The sequence below is a fragment of the Mastigoproctus giganteus genome, chromosome 10 (genome assembly GCF_048544385.1).
Source record: "Mastigoproctus giganteus isolate SK-2022 chromosome 10, ASM4854438v1, whole genome shotgun sequence".
Taxonomy (NCBI): domain Eukaryota; kingdom Metazoa; phylum Arthropoda; class Arachnida; order Uropygi; family Thelyphonidae; genus Mastigoproctus; species Mastigoproctus giganteus.
In genome coordinates, this window is record NC_143584.1 from 137973787 (window position 1) to 137991410 (window position 17624).

General features: G+C 36.7%; 1 protein-coding gene across 2 annotated transcripts in view; it reads right to left on the reverse strand.

The window, feature by feature from the left end:
• The window catches only part of mys (position-specific antigen beta subunit myospheroid), a 326956-nt gene that overhangs the window by 166345 nt on the left and 142987 nt on the right, over positions 1 to 17624 (reverse strand). For both annotated transcript variants that reach the window (XM_090384150.1, XM_090384149.1), the window contains exons 8-9: positions 11527 to 11610; positions 417 to 680 (exon numbers count right to left, since the gene is read on the reverse strand). In XM_090384150.1, coding sequence (XP_090240276.1) covers positions 417 to 680; positions 11527 to 11610 — 348 coding nt within the window. The remainder of the gene's footprint in view (positions 1 to 416; positions 681 to 11526; positions 11611 to 17624) is intronic.

Genomic DNA, 17624 nt, shown 5'->3' on the forward strand with positions numbered 1-17624 from the left:
CACCTAATCTGTGAAGGAAGACAAGACAAGTAAAATTAAGAACAACAGAAAAAGTTTTAATACAGTGAAAAGTAAAACTAAGAACAACATGTCCACAAGGGGGTTAAATTTCAAAGGATTGTTTTTTGGGATAACCTTAAACTCAGCAATCTGCTAAAAGGCATCAAGATATAGGGATATGAAGTAATGCAGAAAGGGATTCAACTTAAGTTTTTCTTTTTCTGGCACTGCAACTAAGATTTCAGACCTTTGTTTAGTGGATTTTAAGATTTCTCTTCATGTGGCATATTTAAATTTTTATTACAATATAATAAAAATTAAAAAAAATGAAGTAAAGATATCTCAAATCTATTCAATAATAATTCTACTTCAGCATTCACACAATTGGTGATCTTTAGTCAATTTAGGTCACTTACATTATACTGGTCCCGAACAAGCTGAACAACGTTAGAAGAATCATTTTCTAAACGACCTGTGCTTGAGCCTTCTAAAAGTTCACTGAGGGGTTCATATACAGGTAACTGATTAGCTGTAACTGCAAAAATTATATTAATTTTATTATCCTGGATTTTATGATTGATCTGGCTTAGGGATGGATAATCTTGATGGGTACTTTCAGTATAATAACCTTTGTTATCCAAATGGCAAAGTCCATCATTTGGCTTTACTATTCCTCCTAACTGAAAAGGGAACATTACAATGAGATTTAAAAATGATCTGCAAACATAAACAAAGAAAATTCTTAAAGAATGAGGTGTGAAAAATAATTTATATAAATTATTCTTGCTAATTCAAAGTTCATGAACTAAAATATGCTTTAAATAGGCTCAAAGTATTTGAACAAGATAATTTTCAATTGAAATTTTTAGTCACCTTTATCATAATGCACAGAATTTTTACAATCCTTTCATTTAAAATGTTAAGAATCTCTTAGTTTAACTGTGGTATATAATCGTGAAACTGAAATGATTAACATGTTAAATTTAATCACTATGAGGAAAATAATTTGTACTGTGAAGAAATTCAGTTTTCCATGCATAATAAAAAAGATCTCCAAGTTTTGATTTTGGCGTCATAACATTCATGCAGCTCAATGTATAACAAAGTGTACTTTAAAAGAATGTACATTTTGTTTATTATGTATAATTGTACATACCTGCCAAAGAGAGTATCCATATTTTGGGGTATTATTTTCTGTTTAACAAGTGTAATCCATGCAAAAAAATAAGAATAACATCGGTCTCTTTTAGGGTCTCTTTCATTTATTCAATAAATTATTTTATAACTTACAGTGAACTGCTCTTGTAACCAATAGCTACATAAGCTGGTTATAAGGGAACATGTGTGAACTGATGACCAAATTTGGTATTACCTTGGAATAGCTGCAAGTGAAGAGAGAAAAATGCCCTCTGTGTGGGCAGTTGGAAAAATATACATTTTACCTTTGTTGTATGGAATTAAGTTTACTTTTTGTGCTAATAAATAGACAGATTATATGCAACTATACACTAATATAATGTACACTATACTATACACAACACACTAATATAAATAAAGCATAACAAAAAAAAAGTACATACCGACCTATTTGCAGGATGTTAAAGTTTTACAATTTAAACATGGATGAATATAAAATTTTATATATATCTTAACTTTGCTTGGAAAGTTGTACTGAAAACTATAATAAAACTCTTGAAGCAGCTTCCATGATTAATCTCTATATAATGGCAACTTAATTTATGCACACAAAAAATATTTAATTCCGAATAATCAAGGTAAAATTTCATAACTGTATAGTCAAATGTCCATTTTGTCAGCTGTACACCACACAGTAATCTCTCTCTCTCTCTCTCTCTCTCTCTCTCTCTCTAAATTAATGATAAACTTGGTCACCAGTTCATGTAAGTACTATGACCAGTTTGTGTAACTGCAATTTGGAAGAGCAGTTCGCACTAAGTTACAATTAACGAATAACTAGTGGGGAAAAAGGATGACATGTATTAAAAGCAAATATCTTAAAATATTGGATATTTTCACTTCACACGTATGCAAAATTATATATAAGAAACAGCACAGTATTTGAGTGCTTGTTTTAATATACACTGAAAGGATAGAATTCATGGGATATCTGGTTCCTGGGCAATGTGACGCTGTCACCCCTTTCGCTAACAGATGAACCCACTGCTTGACAGGTATACAGGCACACTACATTCACACAGACGGTAATTCGATGAAAGTATGGGTAAACATCATGAGTTAACCGACTCTGAAAGAGGAATGATAGTGGGTGTCCGACGCATGGGTCATTATCGCAGAGGTGGTACAGAAATTGCACTAAGGCCTTTCTACAGTATCACGAGTGTATTGCAAATACACCATAACATCTCATCGCAGACAGAGATGTGGGTAGGGAAAGGTGATGGATGAATGTGGCCGTCGACATCTGTCTTGCATTGTTTCAGCCAATCGGAGAGCAACAGTGGCACAAATCACCACGGATTCCAACGAGGGAGGTGCCAGAAACATCTCCACCAAGACCATCAGGCGATCATTAGCCGCAATAGGTTATGGGAGCCACCGACCCACCAGAGTCCCATTGCTAACACCACGACACAGGACTATACACCTCAACTGGGTGAAAGAACATCAGCACTGGGCCATGGATGATTGGAGATGGGTCTCCCAGTCTGATGAGACCCATTTCCAGTTATTTCGAGTGGATGAGAGGGTGCATATCTGGCAGAAACTGCATGAAGCTATGCATCCGTCATGTCAACAAGGAACTGTTCAGGCAGTTCGATGGTCGGTAATGGTCTGGGGCATGTTCAACTGGCACACGTTGGGACCTCTGGTACATCTAAATGCATTTCTGAAAGGTCCAGGTTACGTGTCCATCCTTGCAGATCATCTGCATCCTTTCAATATTCATCGTGCACCCACAGGGCAATCAACTCTTCTAGCAGGACAATGCGCCTCCCCAAAGAGCCGTGGTGACTAGAACATGGTTCTAAGAGCATTCTGCAGATTTTACCACCATGGAATGACCTCCCCATTCACCAGACATGAACCCTGTGGAGCATCTTTGGGATGCAGTGAAAAGGTTTGTCCGAGCTTTGGATCCTCCACCCAGGAATGCGATGGAATTATGGACAGCGGTGCAGCAAGCATGGATGGAAATACCCCTGAAACACTTTGGTGAATTAGTGGACTCAATACCTCGCCATGTGACTGCCCTTATCTGGGCGAAAGGTGGGCTTACTTGTAACTAGATTAGTATCCCATGATTTCTGTCCACTCAGTGTACAGCTAGTATATATTGTGGTACGTGACCAACATGGCTCAGCGGCCGTTCTTCTGCAGAAAACTGAGAAATCCTCCCCCCCCTCTCTCTCGTATTGAGCATGAACATACATGCAATAACTTAAAGATGTATGGCACCTATATTGGAAAATTGCACAATTCATATCGTTAGCAATCACAGCTTATTTCAGTTTCAGTGATGTGAAAAAAGTGAATTAAGTTTGCATAGTGTGAGTTAGAGGTATGTGAATTCTGTGATTCTGTAAACAGTTCTGCAGGAAGTGAGTAAAAGTGTATACTTTAAAAAGGTGACATATATACCGCATAATGATACTACCTATTGTACAGTAGTGAATTTTCATTATCAGACAAACTTCATAAATCATGGGCCCCAATTTAGACTTCAAATTTTACTGTTGAGTGCTTTGAATTATCTGCAATAAGGTTAGTCAGGTAACTGTAGCAATTTAGAAGTACATAAATTGAATAATCTAATATCGAATTAATGAAGATACTAGCACTAGATATTGATTGAGGTGATACCATACTTCCTTCTTCCATCACAGCACTGGCAGAAATATACACAATGTGTAAAAGTAACACTCTTATTGAAGGTTTGCCTTGGTGGGAGAATACAGTTCATGATTTAAATCAAAGAAAATTATCAATTTTTATTTAAAAAAAAAAAAATGGTTTTAGTTTCTGCTTATAAATAAAACAAGGTGGCATATATATATATATATATATCTGATAATTAAAATAAATATGATATTTAAAATAAAAACATCAGCCAGTAGTACGGCAATAATACAGAGCGAAACGAAACGCAAAATAATATAAAATAAACAAACAGGGAAGGGAAAGTAGAGATAACAGGACCAAAAGGTAGTCGATAATCCCCTGTATAATTTAGTCAATTAAGTCATTAAACCCAATTAATAAAAAATGATGTAAATTTAAAATAATGCCAATTATAAATAATTTAGCGGTACCCCCCTCGAAGGTACCAGTTCCAAAAGACGTGAAATATCACCAAAAAAAGGTTAAAGAAACTACCAAAAACTAAAATATCAAAATAATAGATCAAAATGATAGACTGACCATCATGCCCCATATCGACAGAGGACCACGAGGCCAATAATGGTCATGGAATCGCTACATTTCAATTGTCATACCAATCATCGCAAAGGCAGAAATATCGAAGAACCAAACCACCCCTCCATTCTCCGATAGATCAACCAATGCAGAGGATTTGCATGGCGGTGGTCCTTATGCAGCGAAAAATAATCTATAGAACAGACAGCACTCTTAATCAGAGCCATACCACTGACATAATGCAAGCTTAACCAGCTTATATAATAGAAAGGAAAAGAATAGATGGCGGCACAGGCGCTGCTTATTTAGCATATCAACCCACTACTACCACTAATTTATATTATGTGAAGTAAAAGTTAGGCAAAAGTAATAAAAATAAATAAATATGGCTATGTAGCTATCATTAGAGGCAGCAAATGCACATCCTCCACATGATGCCTAATTTATATGGGGCATGATGGTCAGTCTATCATTTTGATCTATTATTTTGATATTTTAGTTTTTGGTAGTTTAACCTTTTTTTGGTGATATTTCACGTCTTTTGGAACTGGTACCTTCGAGGGGGGTACCGCTAAATTATTTATAATTGGCATTATTTTAAATTTACATCATTTTTTATTAATTGGGTTTAATGACTTAATTGACTAAATTATACAGGGGATTATCGACTACCTTTTGGTCCTATTATCTCTACTTTCCCTTCCCTGTTTGTTTATTTTATATTATTTTGCATTTCGTTTCGCTCTGTATTATTGCCGTACTACTGGCTGATGTTTTTATTTTAAATATCATATTTATTTTAATTATCAGATATAATTAGGCATCATGTGGAGGATGTGCATTTGCTGCCTCGAATGATAGCTACATAGCCATATTTATTTATTTTTATTACTTTTGCCTAACTTTTACTTCACATAATATATATATATATATATATATATATATATAATTAAAATAAAAACGATGTGTTTAGTTTGTTTTGCTTTACATCTATCAGTTTTATGGTTTTAATTTCAATAAACTTTCTTCAGAATTTAACGGTTCTGGAAAAATATTAATACATTCAATCTTGGAGGTACTGAATAAAACTATGACAAATTTCATAAAAAAAACCTCTGAAATCATCAAAAACTTGCCTTTAAAAATGTATAAGACAAAATTGTACTTGTCTGAATACAATTTTTTTTTTTTTTTTTTATGAAAACCCAAAACATGAGGTATTAGAACATATAGTACTTAGTAACATGCTTGAGTTGAAGGTTAAGAACATGAAAGAAAATATTTGTTGACATTAGACTTGAACTTCAGTAAACTGTAATTTTCAGAAAATACATGTGAAGGAAGGTTGTTCCAGAAAAGAGCAGTTGAATGAATAAAAGAGGAAGATGAAAAGTGAGTTTGAAGTTGGACAGTAAATGGATGTTGGCTGGTGGCGACACGTGTTCAGATTGTTTTGAAAGAGAGCGGGAATAATAGAAACCAATTCAGAAGAACAGTGCCCATGGAAGTATCTGTAGAAAAGGCATGCAGCAGAAACAGTACGTCTATGAGACACTGAGTGAAGAGACTTTGTTAGAGAGGAGTCATTAATTAACCTAACTGCCCTCTTCTGAATGGAATCTAGAAGCCTGAAAGAGGTCTCAGGGCACCGCCACAGATGTGGGAACAATATTCCATGGTGGGGTGGAGTTGCGATTTGCACAGAGTGAACAGCTGTTTGGAAGAAGAGCCAGCTGGAATTGTGAACATTAAAATCACCAAGGAAAATTACCTCACTGTTAGGAAAGTTGGACTGGAGAAAGTCAAGTTGCAAAGAGAGGAAGTCAAAGAGCTCCAAGTGATCAGTGGAGTTCGGAGAATGGAAGAGACAACAGATGAATTTGACACAATGAGGTAGAGAGATTTTAAGCCAGAGAAGATCGAAAAGAGGAGATTCCAAATTACCAAGTCTCTGACAGAGAATATCAGAACGGACATATACTATCTTTGAGGCGAAAGGAATCATACAGCAAATAGTTTGGGCAACTGAGATGAGCAGTAGTTGAATCAACCGATAACTGAGATTCTACCAGAAAAAGTACATGGGGTTTGGCAGACTGCAAGTGGAAATGGACATTGTTGAGATTAGAATTGAGACAACGTATATTTGTGAAATGAACTAGGAAGTGTTTGGGAGGTTTAGATCTTTTTGCAGATAAGCTTATTCTATTAGTTTGACAATTCATGGTGTATTCAATGGTAAGAAAAAGTGTGTGGGGGGTTTGCTGTATGAAGTAATGAAATTTTTGGATGTGGCGTACACATGGTAAGAATATACCCAGATACTTGCCATAATGTGGCCTCAACAATGCCCCCCCCCACTACATACACACTACTCAGACTCCCTCCAGTCACTATCTGGCAGAGTAGAGGTAGCAAGATTATACACTAGCTGATCCGGAAGCCTTCTAAAGAGTTGGCAATAGATTCAGTACGGTGTACTAACTAGCGGCCGGCCTGCAAACAGTTTTAGAGCTGTGCCCTTGAAATGTAAGGAAGATTGGATCTTGCCATGATGTTCATCATAACCTCAGAAGTCATCAGTCATACTGCATGATGGAAGAGATGGGGAAGGGTTGACCGGAACTTAGCTCTGGAGACTAAACATGGGTTCCACTACTTCAAGCCTCCAATAAGCAAAGTGGTGGTATTGCACCGATTGATGAGAGTCATCTACCACCTAGTATTGCCTGGTAACACAGAGGGGCAGTATTCCTCCGTGTGGTGTGGACGCCACACCTCGACCCCTGCTTACATTGGTTCACACCTGAGTGGTCACCCACAGTGTGCATGTGCATGGAGGGTATACCCAGGATTACTAACAGTCCCACAATCATGAAGGTGCAAGCAGAGAATTTGGCTGTCACAGACCATCTGGACTATGCCAAAATTGGGTCCACTTGACTTGAATATCACCTGAATATCTGTTCCATCAGCATTTTAGACTCCCAGGTAGCAAATACAGCTTGTCCGGCATATCGGCATATCTGAATGTCTGTGACAACCTCAAGACCATATAGTTAAGAGCCAATGAAGTTACCACTGGTGAACTACCTCTGCCAAGTTAACATCTAAAAATGTGGCTGAGAAGAAGAAGACTTCAATAAAAATATGCTCTTCCCCACACCCCCAAACACCTTATTGAAAAAGAAATCTTTAGTGTTTTGAATATTTCTAACACTCTGGACAAATGAAACAGGGCTATTGCAACAAACATTTCTTTAAGTTCAAAGTTATTAGAACCATGCTAATCTCCTAAATTTTTCATGACAGAGCAGGATTTCTAATTTTGAGTAACCCATTCTTTTTCTTGCCTACATTTTATTCTAAAGATATAGTGCTTACGTTTTTATTCTAAAGACAACATTTTACAGCAGACTGATTGTAAATTATGCCCATGAGACAAAACATCTTCAACATTGAAAACAAATCTTATGTTTGAGATTACTCCAGTTTACCTTGGCTATAATCAAATGTAATGTTAGCTTTGTCTTATACGGGGTGTAAGAAAATTCCAGAATCATAGGCCCTAATTACCAAAAATTCACAAATTATAATACATTAATTAATTGAGGGTGGTTTTTTTAAGGATATATCTCATGATAATGAATTAATCCTTACAAGGAGAAGTTGAGCTGATTCTCTTACATACAGGGGGATTATTCCAGAGAGAAACTGTGAAATAATTTGACAGCAGACATTAAATATACCCCCAGCCTAAACAAGGAATGGTGTCAGGTTAATGAAACATTTTCGTGAAGCAAGAAATGTAGCAGACAAGCACAGAAGTTGTCATTTGCATGCAAGTATAGATCAAGATCGTACCATAACTATGTTAGAAAAAGTTGCAATGGGCCCCATAGATAAAAGCGAAAACAATCTCAAGAAGCAAGAATAAGTCACGTCTGTTCACCACATTTTGCAGTGAAAAAAAAATTTCATCCTTAAAAAGTCACACGAATGCAAGAACTTTCACGCTGAGCCGACTGTGACAGACATCAGTTTTGTGAGTGTTGGATGCATCACTTTCTCCTGTCAACACTGGAGAAAGTGGTGCAATCTTCCATTTACTCTGATATCTTGTTTAGTGATGAGGCTATTTTCCACTTTAACAGAATGGTAAACCACCACAACTACTACTGAGAAAATGAGAACCCACATTGGGCAGAAGACTCTTATTCAAAATGTGGCATCTATGGAATAAAATTACTCGGATCATAATTTTTTAATGCTATCAGGGATAAGGATGTGTATTCCATTGTATAAGACAATGGTCAGGCCACATCTTGAGTACAGCATACAGTTCTGGAAGCCTTGTTCTAGGAAGGATATAAAGCTGCTAAAACATGTACAGAGAAGGGCAATGAGACTGGTGAGGGGAACAAAGTGTGCTCTTACCAAGAAAGACTTCAGTTTTGCAAATTACAGAGTCTTGAGACTAAGCACCTGTTGTTGTTTGTTTGTTATTTGGAGCATTAGCAACTAAGGCCATATTGCTCCGGGATATGTGGTGGTCATTCCCGGACCTTTCCGCATCCTCCGTATTTGGTGGTGACGGGCGCGAACCCCGGTCTAATCAAGAAGCGTGTGCTACGCACTGCTGCTCCTTCCCACCTGGCTACGGAGGCGCCTACTAAGCACCTGTGAGGTGATACAATTGAGGTGTTTAAGGCTTTGAATGAATTGAGCATGCTCTATCCTGATGGGATTCTTCCTCTTGCTCAGACTATGCACATAAATCCAAACTGAGGAAGAATGGTTACAGAATAAATGTGTGGAAGTTTGCCTTCAACCAGAGGGTGATTTATTGCTGGAACAAACTCCATTTGTTGTTGTGGAAGTTGATAGCTTAAATAAATTCAAGGAAGAACTACATACTCTACTGGAGGGAATGGATAGGTGAAATGGGAAGGTTTTTTTTTTTCTTTTCTGATCCTGTATAAGCTTGCTTTCTTGCATCATTTGCCACTACTAATGGTAAATATATTAAATCATTCTTTACCTGCATAAATGAAAAGTTATGTTGAATGTAATATAATGACTGAAAAATGTAAAGGAATTTTTTTTAATATAAATTATAAAGATCAGATGCTACTTTGATGATGTCATCTCATACCACAGGAGCAATTCTTTGTAAGGTTTTGTATTTAAATGAATACTGAAAGGAATCAATTTTAATGATTTCATAAGATAAGTTCTTGTTTCACTGGATATTATCTTTTCAATAACCTACTCTTAAATCTTTATGTTTCTACTTGTCCATTTCATGAAGTTATATGAATGCAATTATCGCTACAGTTGAATGATTATAATTCTACTACCGCAAGAATGAACTCCAGGTCACTGCCATACACAGTTTATTCAAGAAGTACAGGAGCAAATCTGTGAGACAACCTTGACAGCTGAAAACAAAATATCATTAATGTCTCTTTCTAGAAGCAATTTGCTTCTGTTAAATCACTATTAAATATAAAACTGTACAGCAAAACAGTCTGTTAAGGCCATAGATAAAGAAGGGGTCATCTTTTAATCAATTAAAATTTTCTGAATAAGTGATGCTAAACTCTGTGCTGGTGTTTTCAAGGAAGTACAAACTGGAGAACAGCTGCAAGATGACTATTCTGCAATTTCTGTTTTTTATAAAGCATCAGGGACACTTAACTATTGTGAAAAAACTTTAATCATTTATAAATCAAAGAACTCTGAAGAAGACTGTCAACAACATGCTTACTAATTTCAGAAAACCAGGTTGCAATGTAAGTGTGCAGGAGGTTCATGCTCAGCACAGTCACCATGAATACTTTCCATAGAACCTCTATGAAGTGAGTAAAGAACAGGATGAAAAATTTTGCCAAGATATGAAAACTATGGATAAAAGAAATTAAGGTAAATGGAATGAGACAATGAAGGAATATAAACACTGTTGGTCTTTGAAAAGGGATTCACATGATGAGCACAAAAAGAGTTAAGTGAAAATTCATCCATGTGAAAAAAAAGCATCAAGTCATATGTGTAAATATTACCATCTGTTCTTAATGTATCATGCCAAAAACTGTGCTGAATGTTTGAAATAGTTGTTTATTTTACTATAAGTAGTATATTTGTTATTTTTCATTTTGTGTGAAAAAATTTATGTGACAGAGCAAAATCAATTACAGATTTGGAATCAGTACCTAAAAACTGTACAAGTTTACCTATCTGCATTAGTAAAGCATAATTTTATTTATTATCATTATTTTTTTTTTTTTTTTTTACATGTATACTAGTTTAAAAATGTGAAACATTTGTTTCACTTAAAGAGAATGTACAGAAAATTGACTTTAATTCCTGCAACTAAGTCACCAGGTGGTAGATGACTTTCATCAACCAGTGAAATACCACCACTTTGCTTATTGGAGGCTTGAAGTGGTGAAACCCATGTTTAGTCTCTAGAGCAAAGTTTTCGGCATCCCCCCCCCCCCATACTTCTCCTTCAACCCATGCACGGTACTAAGTACTATAGGTTTTGATACCTTTCATGTTTGGGGGTTTCATAAAAAAAAAAAAAAAAACAACTGTTCCAATCCATAGCAAAAAGAAGAGACAAAAGACAAACTGGTTGACAGCAAGTATTTATGCATGCAAGACACTCTATAGACTTTTTTTTTTGAAAATTAAATAATTTTAATGATACTGGTAATCCCCTTCCCCTTAAAATCCACAAGGGATACATTCCTTTGATGAATTTGTAAATATGGAATTCAGAATTTTTTGTTTGTGATGTCACTGTTTAATGGTCAGAACAATATTTTAAAATTACAGTACACTAAACAAATCTATACTGATATATATATAATCATCATATGATCAATTACAAAGCTCTTAAAGATAAAGAGGTCAGCTTCAGTAATAATTAAGAACTTAACAAAGAAATTATGGCAGTTTCATATATTATTACTTCTCAAACTTATTAATAGCAAAATATTTTCCCCATGCAGACTACACAGAAAATGCCATTTTTGATCCCCCGGCCCTTTTTGTAATGCAGCAGTACATACAACAGCTATAATTGCCCAAACTTAGGATAAACTTTTAAATCAATTATATAGTTACCTTTCCATCTCCAGCATAGTGAAAGCCACTGTCAGATGAAAATACTAACAATTTTCTTGACTTTTCTCTCCAATTAATCTCTTTCTATTTAAAAAAAAAAAAAAAAAAAAAAAACACAAATAAATACTACAGATTCACTAGCACACATTCTAATATTAGTATCTAAGAGAAATGATTAAACAAAACACAGGAAAAAAAAAACACACACCACTTTTTCCATATAATAAATATGGATGAAGATTTCCTCCTAGCTTCTCATTCAACATGCATGAAAATTAAGCTTCCAAATTCACTTTTAAGTCTTCATTTCAGAGATGCATGTGATGGAAACAATCTGGATTTCACAATGGAAGTTGTCTTTCATATATTTTTTTTAAATTTAAAATCATGTGCAAGACAACAAGTTCATAATCTTGTCTTGTACTATGCCATGAACAGCATATGGTTTTTGCAGAATACATCTATCTCTTCCTTTCATTATTTTTACAAATTGATTAACAACACCTTGACTCCTTTGTCACTTGGCTTGCGATAAATCTGGATGTCTGCTCCACTGAACTACATATTAAATAAAAGGTAAAATGCAGCCATTATCAACCCACTGCAGGATGGAAGCCTCCTCAACAATTCATGCTGAGGGAAAATGGACCATAATCTGCCACGCTGGTCCAGTGCGGGTTGGCAGATCGACCGTATTCAGCAGTCAGGGGCTTGAACCCCGGTCTACTCAAAGAGTGTGTGCTACTGCACTCCCGCTCCTGACCATTCGGCTACGGAGGCCTTCATATTAAATATCCACAGTCAATTAATTTTCTATTTCTCATCATCATCATCATCTATCATCGTTCCGCTATTCCACGGGTCAAGTATGAAGCCTCACCACCATGCCCTGTTCGTGTACTTCTCTCCATTGTTGATTTCACTCCAATTTCCTCCTCTCTTAATGAGATCGGTCTTTATCATGTCCTGCCATTTCATTCTTGATCTTCCCCTTGGTCTTTTGTCCCTTAATTGTAAATCAAACATTCTTCTTGGCAAACGCCTCTCGTTCATCCTCTTGACATGTCCAAACCATTTCAAACAGAACCTTTCAATCCTATTCTGGAGTTTTTCAACCTGAATGCTCGCCCTAATCACATCATTCCTGATTTCGTTGCGTCTTGTCTTTTTGGCTATGCTCCTCACAAATCTCATTTCTGCCCCCTGAATTCTGCTTTCATCCTTTTTTCCTCATAGTCAAAGTTTCAGATGCATATGTCAGAATTGGTACGTAATAGGCCTGATATATAGCCTTCTTACACTTCAGTGGTATGTTCCTGTTCCAAATCAGATCACTTGTCTGCCTATAGAAATTCCCACCCGCTTGTTCCCTTCTACTTATTTCTTCGTCTATTACTCCAGTCTTTGTAATGGTGCTTCCTAGATACTTGAAGTTGTTAACCATTTTTAGCTGTTTCCCTTCCACTGTAATGCATCCGTCAAGCTTGCCACTCCTCTTTAGAACCATTACTTCACTCTTCTCCTGACTGAAAACCAGTCCAAATGCATTGGCCATACTAGCCCATATATCAACTTGCCGTTTCACTTGTTCCCTGCTCTCTCCCCATATGCAGAGGTCATCTGCAAAGAGCATGACTTTCATCTGGTCCTGTCCAAGCTGTTCCATCACTCTACTTTGCACATCATTCATGACAGCTATGAACAGTAGTGGTCACAGGACACCTCCTTGCCTCAAACCTGACGTTATTTCAAAGCTCTCCATCAACCCCACCACTGTTCTTACTTTGCTCACTGTATTGGTGAACATATTCTCAATTCTCTCCACAAGATGTTCCACTATCCCCAAGTTTCAATTTCTCATTATGCCATAATTCTTTTTATATCAGGATTATTTGAATTGTTCAAATTCAAATACTTTTTTCTTTATTTCTCTTGCAATTTATACATAGATTAAATTGACTCTTATTAGGGCAGTATCCAAACTGATATCCCAATCCTGAACAAAACCAACAAGGCTGATCCAACTTGCAGCCCTTTGCCAAATTACTGTAACCTAGACATTTATAACACCTGAAAACCATGTTATCTTTTATTCTAACTATTAAGCATTCCAATTAATTTATAATTTTCCATTCTTAACCAAATAATTGCTTACTTTGCCAGAGACTTCCATTACTGATTTTTTTTTTGCTTCATTATTTTTCACTTTAGTAAACAATTTGATCTTAACATATTTACATATATCTTCCCTGGAAATACCAATTTCATTCAAATTCCTTCAATGCATTTCATTTAAACATTCAGCTTCTTAATTGCACAAATTCATACACAATTCATTTGGAGCCACTTTTCAGGGGTTCTCAACAGATAAACCAAGCTCTTCAAAATTTACTGTGTTCCTGAAGAATCAGCAAATTAATATTGGAATCAGTTTCTTTAGAACTCCGCAATGTCAAATTTTCTTAAAATTTTAAACTAGTACTGGTCAACTGTGGTCTAATTCCAGTTTGATATGAATCCTGCATGGTTTTAACTAATATTCAGGACTTGTCCTTTGCTTCTGATCAGATTTTACCATTGCATATGTTTTGTCTACAAAAAGAATCAAGGAATGACAACTATTAGATTAACAGCAGCCATGGGGGGGGGGGGAGTGTTTCTTACACTGCTTCTACTGGGATATACTACAGCTAGAAAACAAGGTGAGGGATTACAAGAACTGCAAGGGTTCCTCCAATGAGGATTAACTGTAAACCTTGTAATTCCCAACTCCTTGCTTGTAAAACTTGAAATGTAAATTCCTAGCATTAGCATACATGTAAAGTACACTAATGTTAGGAATACAGTAAAGAAAATTTATGAATCTGAAGTACTGGTTAAGTCATCAAACATAGACAGTGTAAGGATATTAGAGACATGGTGCCACTCAGACATACACAATTTGAATACGTGTATAAAGTCCTTTTTATTATATATATATATATATTTTTTTTTAAATTGTACTAGGTGGTCCCAGCAAATTTTTCTGGCAACCTGCCATCTATTTACAGTATCATTAGTTATTGCTACTGGCCCATTCTCCCCCCCCCCTTCTAGGAAGAGAATTATGGAGCTGATTACTTTTATACTTCTGACACAACTCAGATCATTTTTTTTTTTAAACAGAACTGATCAGGAGTTTTTTTTTTTAACAGAACTTGATCAGTTCTGATCAAGTCCAAAAGCTGATCAGGAGCACAGCTTCCTGAAGCTATCCATAATGGTAGGAAATCACATGGAATCTAAGACAGCACACTCAATCACTAGTGGTGACCATGGACAATATTGTCACTTTGATGTAACATAAGAACTGGAGAAAACAAAAATGAGAGCAAGAGAGTGTTACAGGCCAAATGACTGTGAGCAACTACACAGACAAATAGAGTAGACCAGTAAATCAGAATGTCTTATAATGGGGGAATTTCAACTTTCCAGATATTGAATGGAACTCCTGGGCTGGTCGCTCACACAGTAGCAAGACTTTTCTGGATGTATGAGATGACTGTTTTCTACACTGGCTTGTTAGTACCTAAGGGCAAACTCTGGACTGCACCTGAGCTTTCCAGTGCAGTCCAGAGAACTTTCTACCGGAACTACACCAGCTGCCTCCCCGAGGCAAGGATGGACAATGTGGGGCCTATTAGGGCCCCCAGCTAAATGCCAGAGAAACAACAGGCCAACACATACACAAAGCAACACTAAAACTTGCACTATCTCTGGCATTTACAGAGTTTGTGGTGTCGCAATGTATAATATGCAGTTTGTAGTGAAAACCCCCAGTGCCAACTGACACAATACACAATGTCCTTTCTGTATACATTGTACTCCCCATATTCAAATTCTACATGCCTTATATCTTAGTGACACCCATCTGTGATGTCACTCAGATTTAATGGATGCAGAATCCCAACAATGTCTGCATTTGATGTCTCGACCAGCACTGGTATACATGCAAGTACACATACACCTGTTCTTAATCTTATTTACCTTAAGATAGCCCATGTATTTACTTCTTTCATGATGACTCATAGCAGTCCTTGAAATCCCTAGCACCTTGCTTTCAAGGCTGCTGCTCTTTCCAATAGAAGCAGTGCAAGAATCGCTTTCACTTCTGTCTGCGGCTAATGTTAATCTATTAGCCTCTGTATTCCCCCAAGCTTGCAGTTTTCTAACCCATCTAACACTGGCTCGATAGCAACAGCAAATATTCCTACACCCTTTCTATTTAAATGTATCCCATTCTTTAAAAGCAGTCTCTCCTATTAACAAGAACAGTTGTTCTTATTAACAAGTCTCTCCTATTAACAAGAACCATGCTGAGAAAAATTCTACCCCATGAGCTTTGCACAATCTTTCCAGGTACAAACTGATTGACAGGACTCTCATCATATATTCCCTTCTATAGTGTCTAAGCAGAATTGCAAATACTTTTAAATTTAACACTAACTTGTGACTTTTTTAAAAACACTGCCCTGTACTTGTTAAGAAGTCTACAGATCTACTCTTAATGTCATTAATGCCAATGTATACAACAGTATCACCTTTTGTGCCCTTAAAGATGATATCTGCTCTACAATGTCATCAAGTTTTGCTACTGGCACATATATACTGGTCCTATTCCACACCTAACCTTTTTTGCACATTTCCTGCTCCCGCAGCAACAGAATCACTGACAACAACTAGATCCTGTGAGATTAGCATATTCTGCCTTGAGTGTTGCTGCTATGCTGCCTGATGATCAAGTGCAAGCTCTGATGTTGATGCAGGCAGCTGAGAGCGTGATTGGATAGCCAATTGAATTACTTTGAGCGCATCCACCATGTTCTTCAAGCTCTCATAAAGGCCTGTAATAATACTGAGTTAGCATTAGTTGAGGCATATTATGCAAGAAAGCAAGCTTATACAGCATCAGCCAAAAAAAAAAAAAAAAAAAAACACAACACCTTTCCATTTCACCATTCTGGTCACTTGAAATGTTTGCTTGTTCGGTTACCCCTAAGTTGATAGCTTAAACCACCCCCAGTTAAATTAAGCTATCAACTTCCACAACAACAGATGGAAGTCTGTTCCAGCAATCAACTACCTGCTGACTAAAGGCAAACTTCCACACATCTATTGTACAACTGTACTTCCAATTTCAATCGATATCCCCTCAGGTTCTTAATCTGAGTAAGTGGGGATGTATCCCATCAGCATTGAGCCTGCTCAAACCATTCAAGGCCTTAAACACATCAATCAGATCACCTTGCAGGTGATTAGTGTCCAGAGGCTGAAACTTGCAGAACTTAAGCCTTTCTTCGTAAGAGCAACCATCTGTTCCTCTCACCAATCTTGTTTGCCTTCTCTGTACTCTTTCTAGCACTCTTCATCCTTCCTAAAATGAGGCCTCCAGACCTGTATACAGCACTATGTGTGGCCTGACCATTGCCTTATACAAAGAGATAATCACCTCCTTGTCTCTGTAAGCAAAATTCCTATATATCAGGGGTGGCCAACGAGTCAATCGCGCATTTAATTTCGGTCGACCACGACGAATTTTAAATATACAGTCGACCCTTGCTTTGTGCACCTTGTGCAATGAAATTTTTGAGATGGTAAATTGCAGCATATTTTGAAGGAAAAAAGTAGATTGCATCACAAATTAAGTTGGCCACTCCTGCTATATATCATTCACAAAACTCCAGGAGACCAGCACATCCTGCTCTGGCAGCCCTGCCAAACTTTGTGTCATCTGCAAACTTGGACATTAAGCCTGATATACCTTCATCAATATCATTGATAAATACCCAGAACAACAATGGGTACAGCACCGAAACCTGAGGGACTTCACTAATAACATTAGTCCATAGTATCCAATCAAATTGGTCAGACAAGATATCCCCTTAACAAACCCATGCTATGTCTGAACTATTACTGCAGTCTTGTCTAGGTGATCCTGCAATACATCTTTAACCAGTGACTTCATTATTTTCCCCAGAACAGAAGTTCAAATAACAGGTCTATAATTATGTGTGTCACCCTTTGAATCCCCCTCTCTGAATTGGGGATACATTTACACA